Raw genomic sequence first — 16435 nt, forward strand, 5'->3', positions numbered from 1 at the left:
TGCAAGAAAGCAAAGTGGCTGATGAGGCTTTACAAATAGCAGAGGAAAGAAGGAAAGCGAAAGGCAAAGGTGAAAAGGAAAGATTTACCCAACTGAATGCAGATTTCCAGAGAACAGCAAGGAGAGATAAGGAGGCCTTCCTGAATGAACAGTGCAAAGTAATAGAGGAAAACAATAGAATGGGAAGGACTAGAGATCTCTTCAAGAAAATTGGAGAAATCAAGGGAGCGTTCCATGCAAAGCTGGCCATGATAAAGGACAAAAACGGTAGGGACCTAACAGAAGCAGAAGAGATTAGGAAAAGATGGCAAGAATACACAGAAGAACTATACAAGAAAGACCTCGATGTCCTTGACAACCATGATGGTATAATCACTGACCTCGAGCCAGACATCCTGGAATGTGAAGTTAAATGGGCCTTAGAAAGCATTACTAACAACAAAGCTAGTGGAGGTGATGGTATTCCAGCTGAGCTATTCAAAGTCTTAAAAGATGATGCTGTTAAAGTGCTGCACTCAATTTGCCAGCAAATTTGGAAAACGCAACAGTGGCCACAGGATTGGAAAAGATCAGTATACATTCCAATCCCAAAGAAGGGCAATGCCAAAGAATGTTCAAACTATCGCACAATTGCACTCATATCACACGCTAGCAAGGTCATGCTCAAGATCCTACAAGCTAGGCTTCAACAGTACGTGGATAGAGAACTACCAGAAGTACAAGCTGGGTTTCGAAGAGGTAGAGGAACTAGAGATCAAATTGCCAACATTCGCTGGATTATGGAGAAAGCAAGAGAGTACCAGAAAAACATCTACTTCTGCTTCATTGACTATGCTAAAGCCTTTGACTGTGTGGATCACAACAAACTATGGCAGGTCCTTAAAGAGATGGGAGTACCAGACCACCTCACATGTCTCTTGAGAAACCTGTATAAGGGCCAAGAAGCGACAGTTAGAACCGGATACGGAACAACTGATTGGTTCAGCATAGGAAAAGGAGTACGACAAGGATGTATACTGTCACCTTGCTTATTTAATATATATGCAGAGTACATCATGCGAAATGCTGGCCTGGATGAATCACAAGCGGGAATTAAGATTGCTGGGGAAAAGATCAACAACCTCAGATATGCAGACGATACCACTCTAATGGCAGAAAGTGAAGAGGACCTAAAGAGCCTCTTGCTCAGGGTAAAAGAGGAGAGCGCAAAAGTGGGCTTGAAGCTCAACATCAAAAAAACTAAGATCATGGCATCCGGCCCCATCACTCCCGGGCAAATAGAAGGGGAAGTCGTGGAAGTAGTGACAGACTTCACGTTCCTGGGATCCCAAGATCACTGCAGACTGTGACAGCAGCCATGAAATTAAAAGACGCCTGCTCCTTGGGAGGAAAGCGATGGCGAACCTAAACAGCATGATAAAAAGTAGAGACATCACCCTGCCAACAAAAGTCCGCATGGTCAAAGCAATGGTATTCCCAGTAGTCATGTATGGCTGCGAGAGTTGGACTATAAGGAAGGCCGAGCGCCGAAGAATAGATTCTTTTGAACTATGGTGCTGGAGAAGACTCTTGAGAGTCCCTTGGACTGCAAGAAGATCAAACCAGTCGATCCTAAAAGAAATCAACTCTGACTGTTCCCTGGAAGGCCAGATAATGAAACTGAAGCTCAAATACTTTGGCCACCAAATGAGAAGGGAGCACTCACTGGAGAAGACCCTGATTCTGGGAAAGATTGAAGGTCAAAGAAGACGGGGACGGCAAAGGATGAGATGGTTAGACAGTGTCATCGATGAAACGAACATGAAATTGAGCCAACTTCAGAGGACGGCAAAAGACAGGAAAGCCTGGCGGGATCTGGTCCATGGGGTCACGAAGAGTCGGACTCGACTGTGCGACTGAACAACAACAACAACAAGATGCTTCAGAATTTGGCTTGGGATGTATACCCCAAATACAATTACAATGTTGTTTGAGGGTTAAGAGAGCCTTAAATCTGATGATGATTAAAAAGGACTTATCAATACACATCACCATTTCTAAAGCGACTGAACAACAACAACAACAAGATGCTTCAGAATTTGGCTTGGGATGTATACCCCAAATACAATTACAATGTTGTTTGAGGGTTAAGAGAGCCTTAAATCTGATGATGATTAAAAAGGACTTATCAATACACATCACCATTTCTAAAAAATGAAATGTCATGCGTAAAATTATCAATGTGGGGTTTTTTTAGCCCCCCGGAGGGGATTTTTTTATTTGGATTTCTAAATACTACATACTAATAAACTAAAATGAAAATAGGGAAGGGTAACTACTTACTATGGGATAAAGTAAAAAAAACAAACAGTAAAAATCCAAGAGATGGTGGTCATACATAACGCTTATCAAAATTAGCTTTTAGCTCCTTGTTCAATAACAATACATTGACTGTGGTCATCTAACAATTATTTTTAGCTTATATAGTAACTTAAATCACCTTAAAGCATTATAAGAATTAATTACTGAAATATATAGAGTTTTCAAAGTGTAATAACATCTCATTTTTTCTTATCCTTTTGTTTTCTCAAATGATAGCTTGTCTTTGGGGCAACTGCCCGTAACTTAGAGTCCGGATCCTCGTCTGATTCTGTCACTACTCCTTCTTCTTCGCTTTCATTGGTTCTGTCTTATTTTTCGGGTTCTTTCTCCCCTGATGGGTGACTGTGTAGATGCAAAAATTCTTGTGCCTTTTCAACAGCGTCAATTTTTTCTTTCTTATCCATAAATTTGAAGATTGTGCCTTCAGGTATCATCCATCTGTAGGGAATGCTTTTCTTTTGTAGGAATAGTACTAGGTCTCTGTATTTCCTCCTCCTCCTTCTTAATTCAAATGGTATGTCCTTTAACACTTTTCTTTGTCTTTGATTTTCAAGGTAGATCCACTTGTCGCTTTGAGAATTTGGTCTCTCACTTGTCTTCTCGAGAATCTTACAATAACTTCCCCCGGCAGATTATTTTTTCTTATGAATTCTGGATAATATCTGTAGATCATATCTATTTCACTTTGTAGTATGTCCACTTTTATATCTGCCAAAGGGCCTAATGCATCACACATAGTCTGTTTCAGATTCTCAGTCTTATCTTCAGGAACACCTTGAAACCTTAAGACATAGCTTGCTCTCTCCATTTGTAGCTGTAACAGTTGAGACTCTTCCATCAAACGTTTTTTTCTATCACCTGCAGTTTCCCCCCCAATTTTTTGGTGTTGGCATCCACTTCTTTTACTTCTTTTTCAGTTTTGTCTGTTTATTTGGCTATTTCAGCCAGTTGCAATTGCTGTGCATCAAATTTGCCGTGCAATGCTGTTATTTGCTCCAGCAGGGGTCCCAGTGCTTCTGTTAGCATCTTTTGTAGCTCTGGAGTTGTGTCCTCTCTAGGGACAGGACTCACTGGTCCAGCAGGTCTGACAGGAAGTTTTAGTTTAACTTGTTTTTCCTTCTCATCCTTCCTCATGGGCGCCATTTTTGGAGATTGTTTACTTTTTGTAAAAGTTATCACAGTCTCTGATACTCCTTAATACACTTGGTAAGTTCTTAAATGCTTATTAATTCAGTCTATCTTGATTCAATCGGTCACTCCCCTTATCATTGTAGCATAAAATCGCTTAGCCTTTCTTAGCCTCCCCCCGCTTTTAAAGGGAAGTTTCCGGCTTAAATTTTCGGTGGTTCTTGCTTTAACTCAAACTCACAGTTCAACATTGAATCCACTTTCCATTTAATTTCGCTCGGCCACCAAGTGCTTGTTCCGGTGTGCGATTCCTTTTCCCATATGGGACGCTCTGCAGCGGGACATTTGGGGCATGGAGGAGCCCCCCTTCTCTGGCCGGTTTGCTGGTGGAAGAGCTTGTTCTAGCGCCCCATAGCTAGGAACCCATCGCAAGGACTCCAGGGGTGGCACTGTTTCCTGGAGTTCGGAGAGAAGCAGCAGCCATGTCGAACACCAAAACCGGAAGTCCCTAAAGTTATCAATGTTAACTGGTACAATGGTATACTTTCATGTACACACTAAATATATGGATTCACTGTGTGTACAGTTAAAGCAATAATAAAAACTGAAAACTTAACAAGATTACCTTGTGCGTAGACTTCGGCCTGAAATTGTGGACTTCAACTCCCATATCATTACTCTGCCATCACTGACTACAAGAGCTGCAGAGTTTTCATTAATTGGACAACACACCATACTGAACGGACGAACAGTCTTGGTAACCCTGATAGCATCACACTGACTTCGTAAGTCATAGATGAGTTCCTGAATGGGATCAGGGTCTGTGAATATCAAAATATATGATGTCAAATACCCACAACATCCAAGTTCTTTTGCCACTTTGGCTGTTTTTCACTGCAACAACTGCAAGAATATATGAAGTGCTACTATTTGTAGATAATACTGAGCTAGATAGAGTAGACAGTTTTAACATAGAGGAACCAGGCCACATTGCACCAAGCACTGAAGAATAAATAGACAAAACAAAGTCAACACAGCAACTGACAACTAAACAGACTCAAAAAAAATGTATATCTACATTTACCAATGAATTACATTTGTAGCCTATGCCCATTAAACCCTTTTCAAGACTTCTATAAACAATTTATGCTAATCTCTTTGACAAGGGACCACATCCTGTGAATATATTGTGCTAGTAGCAAAGTATCCCTTTGGTGCAAGGAAACTTGAGACAGTGGAAGAGGTATGCTCTGCTAGAAGAAAGCTCTCTGCACCACAGGAAAGTTTCTCTGCTAGCAGATCAGATTAACAGTATCCAGCCTGATGACATTTTATTTTGAAGAGCCCATCTTTATTGCAGTCAAATAACCTCAAACTACTGAGGTTCTGAAATATACAGTGATGCTATGATATCGACTTTAACTGCAGTCCCCGTAAGGAGAGCAGCAAGAGCTGCTCAAAGATGAGACAGGAGATGCATTCCGTCAGATGTCCTCTTTCTTCTGTTATTTTAATATACTGAATGCCACTTTGGAGATCGATTGGTCAAAAGGCAGAGTATAAATCTTTAACACAAGCAACAAGGTAAACTGACAGGTCAAATTTCAACAACTATAAATGCAAACTTTGACTATCATGTTGAAAACAGCATTAAAGTTTCATTTTTCTAGACACTAGCACTCCTCACCTGGATCTTCACTTGGTGTACTGCTTATATTACTGGATGATCTGCGAACTCGCAAAGTTATACAACCATTTTCATGTAGGCAGAACAATCCATCACGCTGAAAACATGGGATTACCTAAACATTGAAACAAGTAAACATTTATCCAAGGTTCTAAAGGTGGAAAAAAATTAAGCAACACATATTCCATTGTTATCAATAAACACATTCAGACATGTTTGAACTTTCATAAAGTGTTGGTGCTACCCTGGTGGTATTCTGGATTAAATCAATTTGCCTGTTAACATGTGTACAAGAAGGACTACAATTATGTGACCAAATCTAGAACCTTTTATTGGAAAAATCAGCAACAACCTCAGCTATCTGCCTCCACCAGGTATAGTTATTCTCAAAACTGTCATAGAAGAATGTTACAGTGATCTCAAAGTGGTTCTGAATGCAACCGTTTTGGGTCTTAACTGAATACAGAGTATGAGGAGGTTCATCTGAAAGCAAAAGAAGGTTAGACGCCCAGGATCCAGTAGAAACATAGCAGCATATTTTGAGCCTGAATGTTAATTGAGATCAGCGTCCCATCTGAATTTAATATTCTTAAGACTTGTTGTCTAACATTTATGAAACTGAGAGCTTTGGAACCACTATAATATCTCCTGAAGAAGATCCATTTTTTGAAACGTTGTTATGTAATCCGGAGACGACGTTGATTATGTACCTTGGTTCAAGGATTTTCTATTGAGTTGTGTATCATGTTGTAGTGCTTTACATTGCAATACATAAACAGCATTCTTTATAAGTCTTATGACTGTTTGATTGTGGGTCAGACTATCACGAATGTTGGCTATATACTAGGATACCATTCTGGACATAGGGATGGAGCCTATGTTTGTAAACTTCATACTCACAAGTTTGTGACTGCACATAAAGGAAGGATACAAGCACTCTCCCTCTGTACATGCATTGATGTCAATGCATATTATGTGCTGAGAGGCTGAAGTCTTTGGTATATATAAAAGGTAAAGGTTCCCTTGCTCAAATGCCAGTCGAATCCGACTCTAGGGTTGCGATGCTCATCTCCGTTTCAAAGCCGAAGAGCCAGCGCTGTCCGAAGACATTTCTGTGGTCATGTGGCCGGCATGACTAAACACCAAGGCGCACGGAACACTGTTACCTTCCCACTGAAGTGGTACCTATTTATCTACTTGCAATTTCTTGCTTTCAAACTGCTAGGTTGGCAGGAGCTGGAACTAGAGACAGGAGCTCACTCCATCATGGGGCAACTCGGGTCTCGAACTGCTGAACTACCGACCTTCCACAGTCCGCAGTTCAGCGTCTTAACCACTTGAGCCACCGCAGCTCCAAGCTTGGTATATATAGTCAATATATATATATATATAGTGTGTGTATATATATATATATAGTGTGTGTGTATATATATATATAGTGTGTATATATATATTTTCAATCTATTCTGGCCTCTCTGTCCTGTCTATAGCACTGTTGTTTGACTTTTTCCAGTGCCCTACTGGAGTTTTCTAGGGTAATCATGTTGTAACGGGACTTTGCTATCTGCTATTGCTATTTATTGTCTATTGTTTTTATGATATGTTGATTTTATGCTGTGAGCTGCCCTGAGCCCATTCTTTGAGGTAGGGTGGGGTATAAATTTAATAAATAAATAAATAAATAAATGTATACTATTCTCCTGTGAAAGATTTTAATTCCCAATAAAAACACTAAACCTGAATAGCAATGGCAATATACAATTATTCAGCTTCAGGTTGGTGAAATGTAACCACTTTGGGCCCATATGCACAGTGAGAATTCTGCTTAAGAAAACTGCATGTCAGTCATCACTGTAGAACACCAAGCACAGTCCCTACTTTCTGATACAGTATCTTCTTATGAGTTCATTTTCTAACCAGGACAGCTCTTAGTGCTTTTCTGCTGGTTGGGATACAGATCATGGCACTAGAAAACAGAGGGCTGGGATTTTTAAAAGCTGAAATTACTCCCGTCACCATGGTGCAGCGGAGATTTACCAGGAGTCACTTTACGCTGAATACAATAGGAAATTTCACTGGAGATGACCTCCCCCCTCAAAAAATTAATATAATTTCTGTCTTTACATGGATTATTTAGGATTCTATATTAACAGGATTTAAGAGTGGCAATATATTTGCAGAATAATTTAAAGTTTTAATACTTTGCTTTAAACTTCTGCGGTAAGTCATATGAAGGATATTCTACTGATGAGGGATACAAAATGTTTGTGACTAATACCTTTAAAATGCCACGACTTTGCTGTTGTAAATTTGTTCTAGTGTTTATCCATCCACACGCATGAGCACACATCTTTATTTTCACACATTTACAATAGCTGTGATGTTCAGCTTTATATTTTTCTAGCCCACATAAATTAATGATTCCATAAGATCAAATAAGCTCAGATAAGCCTTCAGGCTTGAGTTAGCTGCCTAACCAAGCAGAGGCAGATGCTCAGAAAATCACATGTCATCGCTGAAGGAAAAGTCTAAACAACCATAAAATCAAGTTCCTTTCACCACAGGATTGTTTCCACTCTGGTAATTTTTATAATGCCAAAAAATAAGGCAGACTTTGCAACAGGCTTTAGAGAGCTGAATTAAATAGTGTTTGACATGTCAGGGTCTAATTTCCTCCACCTTCTTTACTGCTTTGTACTTCAAGTTAACCACAAAGACAACCATTCCAAAAACAGGGAAAAAAAGTAGTAAGCACTCACCTGTATGTGTTTTCACTATATACTTTTGCTGAATTAACTGCAATTCTCCATTTTCAAACCCACAATCCCTCAGCAACTTGTACACATCAAATTGTCAAATATTATTTTGACAAAACGCTAACAACTAACCTCAGGTTTACAGCTATCAGTTGTAATGCTCGTTTGAGGTCTGGTTCTTTATGAGCACCTTTTGCCCTAAAAACTCTGATTTATTGTTTCCCTGCCGAAGCACAACTGCTGTATGCATTCTGTCCATTAACAGGAACATCCAAATTCCATCAGGAAACTGAGCAAAAGGGCCAGGGTGCCATGTTGTGAAAGCCAACCGATAACCTTGCCTTTCGTTGATGTATATTTTCCGGGCTGTATCACCATACAGCCCGAAAAATCTACAACAACTAATGAGCTCCGGTCATGAAAGCCTTCGACAACATATTAACCTTGCTTCTCACCCTAAAGCCAGATTAATCAGTGCCGACTTTATTTAGGCTGTAATCACCTCTAAAATTTCTGGAGGGAAAACAGATCAAATTAAAAACTTAAAGATAAATTGTGGGGGGGAAACTCACTCACACACACCACCTATTTGCAAGATGGATTTCTTACCTGTAGAAAAGGCACGCCTGTTCTTTCGATTGCTATCACACCTACTGTCTGGTTTACTTCCAGGTCAAGAATCAATATTTCTCTTGGGTAGAGTAACAACATGTAGTTTCTTTTGGAAGGCAGGTACGACAGCTGAAGGCAGTCATTCAGTGTTACGGATTCAGCACTGCAATTTACCACAAACATCCCCTTTTAAGCACATTTTCAAAAATGCAAACTTGAATTTAGTGTTCTGACAATGAAACTGAGGTCATTTCATGGCCTCTCCTCTTGCACAGCTTGCAACGCAGCTACGGAACTGTAGTATATTTGCAAGAAGAGCCCTTTTAGTCCCCCATGGAAGTCGGAAATGCATTTTTCACATGGGTTAAGAAAAGACAGCCGCTTCGTTCGTTCTGTTCATTAATTTAAAATAGCGATTGGCTACTGAAAGCCACATGAGACATTTCTGACACTTGATATGTACACTTACAAATTTTAGAGACAGTGGAGTGTTTTCTGTGTTCAGCTAGGACTGTGGAGCCCTGTGTTCAAATCCCCACCGAGCCATGAAGTTCCATGGGTGACCCAGGGCCAGGCAGTAGTCTACGGATGAACATACCTTACAAAATTGGGGAGTAGTAAAATGGGAATAGGAGGATCATGTACCTCCTTTCTTCTGGCAAACCTTGAATCCGAAACCTCAGATAGAGTTACCAGATTCTGTGCAACTGCCAGAGTCTAATGAGATACAATGTTGATTAAGTGACACATAGTCACTTTTAATATATATTTTAATGGAAGATTGTATATATGTTTTTGTAGACATTCTGTTCATTTATTAATTTATTAATTTATTTAATTTTATTTATACCCCGCCCTCCCCGCATGCGGGCTCAGGGCGGCTTACAACAATATGGCACTCAGTGCAATAAAAACACAGTAAAACAATTTAAAACAATTAGGTACAGTGGGCAACGCCCAAGGATCCCGCGTGACTAGCACCCTCTCCTCCTATTGCACATGCCCTTAAATCCAGAGGGAGGCTGCTGTGGCCCCCCGATGTTCATTGGCCACTCAGCCTCCGGCGGTGCTACTATACAGGCCCCTATTGGTGGTAGTGGTAATGGCGGCGGCTCCTATTCGAAAGCCTGGCGGAAGAGCTCCGTCTTACAGGCCCTGCGGAACTGTAACAGGTCCCGCAGGGCCCTGATCTCCTCCGGGAGCTCATTCCACCAGATAGGAGCCGCCACCAAAAAGGACCTGGCCCTTGTGTATGCTTTAGTTTGCTAGTCTATGACAGTAATAATAGTTTCATGTATGCTTTAGTTTGCTGGTCTATGACAGTAATAAATGAATGGCTGACTGGAGAATCATGTATGTCTTTCTGACCTCCTTGAAGGACAGGTGTGATAATGAGAGAGAGAGATGTAAATTGTGGATGTTATATATGCACTGAGAAATATGTGTATAATATAGTTATCAGAGATCCAGCACTGGTTTTAGATGGGTCAGATTTCCATTCTGTGGCTTGCCATCATTTAAGTTGTAAAATACCCCAAGATATACATGTATGTGAATTCTGCTTCTTCTGAGCTGGATGGTGGGATAGGATGATTATTAAACACAATTACTGAAATGCAGTGGAGGGTGGAAAGGAAAAATGGACCATAACACACATTTCTGTGCTTGTATGTAGATGCCCAATTCAAACAAATTTATCTAAGACCCTCTGAAATTTTAGGCCATTAAAGCAAATCACTGCTGCAAGTCCCTGTTGACAGCAAAAAAGGTGGTATGCAAATATTTTAGTAAGTACACAAACATATGTTCAAGATGGCACCGAAATGTTAATTAGCTTATATACTCGTATCATAGTCAATCTCATTTCAGACAATTCTGAGGGTTTACATGCTAAAATGTAAATGGAAATAAACAGGGCTTTTGAAACAATTTAAGTCAACATTAAAAATATCACGTTTTTGCAAAGGATTACATCAACCCTTTGTTTGAAATCTAAAAGCTCTAATTAAAATATCAGTCTTCCTTAAGCACCAACGTCTGGTATTAAGGGCTGATTCACAATACAGTCTGATGAGTCTGTTCACAGAATCACTGGCAAACTGAAAAGATGCTTCAGGATGGAAAGGAATGGCAAAAGACTCCATTTTAAAAGGACTTTACACAGGAGAGGTTCCCAGGAATTTTTGTTCTTAGCAATTTATAACACCAAAATGCCTCCAGTAATTTTGATCACCAAACTGCCTTTGTGGGGGCTTGCCGTGAGCATGGATATTATACACATTCATTCAACAAGTCCTGTGAACATATACAGAAAACATGCTCTTAATAGTTACCTTGGCTTTTCATTTGTGATGAGAATTTTCACTTTGTCCAGGGCCTTCTTAGCCCCAGTGGCAGACACCAGTTTGTTATGAACAGGACTAGAACGAGGGCTGGAAATGTAAACTTTTTTCCCTGAGCTGGCAGGGGCCTTTGAAGGAGAGAAGTCCGATATAAACACTATTCCCTCACTTGTAAGCACTGTAACAAGGGGGAGAAAACGGTTATAGCAAAATAGGAAGATCAAGCACACCACAGGGTTTCATTTTAATGTAACTTTGGAGGTAAAAGTGGCAACAATTGAATGAATGCCAGCAAACTCAGGGAAAAGATCAGATGAATAATTATAATTTGGTCACTAAAGTAGGTTTTGAAAATTAATTGAGTAATTTTAAAAAACAAAAAACGAAGGGTTGGATTCAGTGCAAAGGCTTCCCTGCCTTCCCTTTGCCCAGCAGCCTGTTTTTTTGTCCCTCATATCCTCTCTGATGGTCCTGGGGTCCTCATGAACAAAATGCAGCACAACACAAGAAGTTACAGTTAGATGGGAGAATCTGATGAGATTATCTCCTCCTCCACCGGTGTTAGCTGCCCACAGACGTTAAGGGAACATTGCTCAAATCCCCATCTTACAAAAAACGTTTCTGCTGAATCTAGTTCGAAGTACACTGCAAGGCATGGAAGTTTATCCTTTCACATTGGCTTAACACATTGTGTTTCAACTAGCCATAACTCCTTTGAAACAGAATACAGCCAAAAGCAGTGCTAGTGCAAAGAAAACTGTGCTCTAAGCATTATCCTTGCAGTCTCTCCAGGTTTTCTTACCTTTATAAGTGGGATGAAGCCTTAAATGTCAATATTATTGCAGTACACAATACAAATGAGCTCGCTCAAACAGGGATGGGCAAGAACCAAATTATAAACCTAATTTCATCACCAATCAGGCCTAGTTTGTGGTTCGCATACCTCGGTTCGTGCCATCCCATCCTCACAAGCCCCCACAAACTAACCAAGGGGGTTCATGTGGTTTGTGTTGGCAGACACGCCGCGGTCTCTTTCAATGCCTTAGCCAAGCTGCTTGCAAAAAACACTTTTGCAACTCACAAGTGAACTGAGAAGGCATTTTGCAAGCCACTGGAACACTGCCTTTAAATAGCTTTTGCAAGCAGGCGCCACGGCCGTGGCTGTGGTGAACTCGCTGCTTGGACTTCACTCATGTGCAGCACCCACTTGCAAAAGCCACTTGCAAAAGCCACTTAAAGGGAATGTTCCCTTTAAATGGCTTTTGCAAGATCACCCACACACACACTCTGCCGGCCTCACGGAGCAGAAAGGAGGGTGGGAAGTTTCACAAACCTCATGATCTGAACTGGTTCACCAGGCAGGGAACAGAAAGGAGGCCACCAGCAGAAAGGAGGGTGGGAAGTTTCACAAACCTCATGATCTGAACTGGTTCACCAGGCAGGGGAGTTTCATCCCGGTTTGTGGCACCTCACAAACCGGGATGAACTTCCATTTCCCCAGTTCATGCCCATCCCTACTCTCAAACACTGGACTTCACTTAAGGCATGCTATGAGGGCCAGCAGTCTCATTTCACCAAGTCATATTTAATTCTTTTCTAAGCTATTTCTGAATTTCCACACAGCAGCCAAGTTAATGAATGACTATCCTAGGTCGTTCTTGCTCTCATTTTTCTCACTGCATTCTCTGCCTTTGTCAGTTGTTAAAATTCAACATTGACCCTTTTGTACAACTATAATACTCACTCCTGTGGGACAGAAGTGTGATGAATATTTTTCTAGATAGTACTTACATGTTAAATTGGATGGATCAAAGGGATCGAATGAAAAAGAAAGGATGTTTTCTGCATAGCTTTTTTTCCAAAGTTTGGTGCCTGTATCTGCATTCCACAACACAATGTAATTTGGAGGGTGAACTGCAAGTAGAAGATCTCGAGAGGCATCCTGGCTCCACAGCCACTGCATGTCTGTCAAAAGAAAAAAGGAGCCAGGTTTGAAGCTAATAGCAACAACTCTGTCTTTCATCTGCTGTGTTTCTAAGACAAATCAAAGTAAGTGACATATTGGAACCACCAAACTAAATATTTCATGACTTACAAGGGGGAAGGGAACTTAAGGAATAGTGGGGGGAAAGACTGAACAGAATTTTCTACCATGGGTTAGCAGGATATGAAAAAAATTGCTGATATTTTAATTACCATTTCTTCTATAGAGACACAATTGTACCCATCCCTGGAAAAAAAATTGTCTAAGCAACTCACAGGCACCATCTTCATCCTCCCCGAAATATATGGCCTGAGGAGTTCACACGAGTCCAGCCCCAGTTTCCTGCTAGATGAACCTTGCCAAAAACATAGCTGTCATAAACATTTACCAAGGAGCATTGTAAGTTGAGAGGCACTGTGATACTTGCTAGTTGGGCAGGGCTTGGAGAACCCACACAGATTTGGCCATTTGACTGGTCAATTTTTTTTTTGGTCAATTAAATGGTCAAATACTGCCCACGTACTTTTAAAGGGATTACTGTGTGTAATCAAAATGTTTGGCAAAAATGCAAATATTTTTTCCAGTGCAGCTCCTTGCTTTAGAGGCACATTTTAGAAGCCCATCAACTAGGGTTGCCAAGTGTGAATGCAGCCGCCAGCGGGGGACTCCAATAGAGTTTTCCCTTGGATGACCGTGGCCCCGCCCCCAGCATGCCCACGTCACTTCCGGGTGACGTGCACGTCGGGGTGGAGTTCCCCCCGGGGCCCGATCCGGCAGTGGTGGGGAATGGGCCTCTGGGGTGGGGGTTTCCCTGCCCCAAAGGGGGACTTGGCAAGCTTACCATTAACAAATAGTTTTAGAAGCACATTAACAGGTAGTTCAGAAAGCTGTGGTTTAAAGAGAAGGCCGAAGCCTCACTGTGCCCTTGGAGCTCTCCCACACTGCCCTTTAGATCTGATCTCAATCTGGTTAACTAGCCTTAGCAAACATTCCTGAAAAGTAAGATAGCACTTTAAGACAAATAATGCCCTTCAATTCTGTTACAGAGAAATGTATACATACACCTAGCAAGCTTATGAGTAAATAATCAATTAAAGTAGCAAATTACAGAAAGGTTCCAAGTGTATCACTGTGGTATAATATTTTGTGTGTTCAACTAGGATCTGGGAGGCATGGGTTCAAATCCCTACATCGCCACAACAGCTGCTGGGTGACCTTGGGCTAGTCACTCTCTCCAGATCTCACACAGTTGTTGTGAGGATAAAATAGGGAAAGCTGTGTATGCTACCCTGAGTTCTTTGGGGGGAGGGATGAATAAAATGTATTTTTAAAGCAGTTTTCAAAGCTCAAGACACCATCAGCATTTCTTAATCTCTAAGTGAAACCCTCAGCCCTTTTGCTAAGCAGTATAAGAGGTACTGTCAGTGGTGGCCAATAGGCTTGCATCAAAATCACTGGATTACATCCCACCACATGGAAAATCACTGTGATATGACACAGCCCAAAACCTAGTAACCAAAAAAAAAACTGTTGAAGGATTACAAAACCTTCCGCCTATCTCACTGCAGCCCATCAAAGGTACATGCATGGGCTCCAAGCCAATGATTACCAACAATGGAATCACATAACAATTATGCTCTATGGCAGCATATACCATTTCCTGAAACTTAAGGTGTTCTCCTTTGCTCACAATATTGATTTCCTATCACGGGTTTTTTTTCTGGGGGAACATGCCAGAACAGAGTTCCGGAACCTCTGACAATTTTCTAAAAAAATGTTTAAAAGTACATGATTTTTTCAGTATACACAGTGCTCATTTCCTGCCGGAGCTCACCAAAGCTTCGTTCTGGCAGAAAGGAGCCCAGGAGGCCGGCACATGCAACAAGCCCCGCCCCATGCTCCCAGCAGCCCTCAGTCGGGCCCTGCAGGCTGAGACTGCTGCTGCTCCACTCGGGTGTGCCTGTGCTCACCAAAGCTTCGTTCTGGCAGAAAGGAGCCCAGGAGGCCGGCACATGCCACAAGCCCCGCCCCATGTTCCCAGCAGCCCTCAGTCGGGCCCTGCAGGCTGAGACTGCTGCTGCTCCACTCGGGTGTGCCTGTGCGCTCCTGGTCCCGGTGGACAAGGCCCAGGAGTACAAGCAGAGGGAGGGACCAGCGGAGCTGGCTGGGACAGGGCGAGCCCGGCCTTAACTCCTTTCTTGCTTGCCTGGTGGTCGAGAGGGTGGTCGACTTGAGACTCTGCTGGCCACACACAAGGTTGCTGCAAGGGAAGAGGGAAGCGGCCACGGCAGCCCCCTCTCCTTTTCTCCCTGCCGCCTTCCTCCTTCTCCTCCCTGTCCTGACTGGCTTCGGGTTCCCTCTCCTTTTCTCCGCTCCTTTTGGGGGGCCTTTCTCGGGAGTTGACAGAGTTTCCCAGTTGCCTGGAGTTTGGGCAGGAAGTCCATCGCCGGCTGCCGCTCTTTCCCCTCTGCATGAGTCACTCGCGCTGCCCTGGCTTTCATGCTTGCCTTCCCTGGGGTCAGACATGGACTCTCCTCTCCGCGTGTCACACTACTTGATGGAACTCCCCACAAGTGTAACACCCTGGAAAAAATACACTCTGTCTGCTCCCCTCCACCGTATAAAAATAGTGGAGTATGCTCAAAGAGGATTAACTGTTCTGCTCTAGGCATCTTGAATAAGTCTTTCAGGAAGTCCAGTAGCTTTCAGAATCCTGTTCTGATAAAGACAATTTGAGATGCAGGTCAAAACCGGGATGTACTAGAAGGAAGGATTGCCCATTAGAAACAATGGGAGAGACTTGAAGGCCCATTGGAAATAATGGGAGCCAGGGATGCCAATTGACTTGCATGGGCTCCATTAGAAAACATTAGAGTACAAGTAGAGCTGCAATAAAAATGCGGAATGGATTTTCCATTAGGGTCTCTGGGCCCAAATACACTACTCTGGGGATGGAAGGAGAGGCCACGGAGTGGAATGACAGCCCCAGGTTGTGCTAGGAGTGTTCTGGGACAGGGATGAGAGGCCACGGATTGGAATGACAGCCCTAGGGTGTGCCAGGAGTGTTCAGGAGCTGGAATGACAGGGCCAACAGTGGAATGACAGCCCTAGGGTGTGCCAGGAGTGTTCAGGAGCTGGAATGACAGGGCCAACAGTGGAATGACAGCCCTAGGGTGTGCCAGGAGTGTTCAGGAGCTGGAATAGTTCAGGAGCTGGAATGACAGGGCCACGGATTGGAATGACAGCCCTAGGGTGTGCCAGGAGTGTTCAGGAGCTGGAATGACAGGGCCAACAGTGGAATGACAGCCCTAGGGTGTGCCAGGAGTGTTCAGGAGCTGGAATGACAGGGCCAACAGTGGAATGACAGCCCTAGGGTGTGCCAGGAGTGTTCGGAAACTGGAATGACAGGGCCACGGATTGGAATGACAGCCCTAGGGTGTGCCAGGAGTGTTCGGGAGAAATGACAGCCCTAGGGTGTGCCAGGAGTGTTCAGGAGCTGGAATGACAGGGCCACGGATTGGAATGACAGCCCTAGGGTGTGCCAGGAGTGTTCAGGAACTGGAAT

At 42.6% G+C, this 16435-nt stretch overlaps 1 protein-coding gene across 1 annotated transcript in view; it reads right to left on the reverse strand.

The window, feature by feature from the left end:
• Window positions 1-12849, reverse strand: part of WDR11 (WD repeat domain 11) — a 52151-nt gene extending 39302 nt beyond the window's left edge. Inside the window, exons 1-5 of the mRNA XM_015413842.1 lie at window positions 12678-12849; window positions 10878-11064; window positions 8542-8707; window positions 5177-5291; window positions 4115-4310 (exon numbers count right to left, since the gene is read on the reverse strand). Coding sequence (XP_015269328.1) covers window positions 4115-4310; window positions 5177-5291; window positions 8542-8707; window positions 10878-11064; window positions 12678-12849 — 836 coding nt within the window. The remainder of the gene's footprint in view (window positions 1-4114; window positions 4311-5176; window positions 5292-8541; window positions 8708-10877; window positions 11065-12677) is intronic.
• Window positions 12850-16435: the final 3586 nt, after the last annotated feature.

The sequence above is a fragment of the Gekko japonicus genome, unplaced genomic scaffold (genome assembly GCF_001447785.1).
Source record: "Gekko japonicus isolate JY-2015 unplaced genomic scaffold, Gekko_japonicus_V1.1 scaffold1027, whole genome shotgun sequence".
NCBI lineage: Eukaryota > Metazoa > Chordata > Lepidosauria > Squamata > Gekkonidae > Gekko > Gekko japonicus.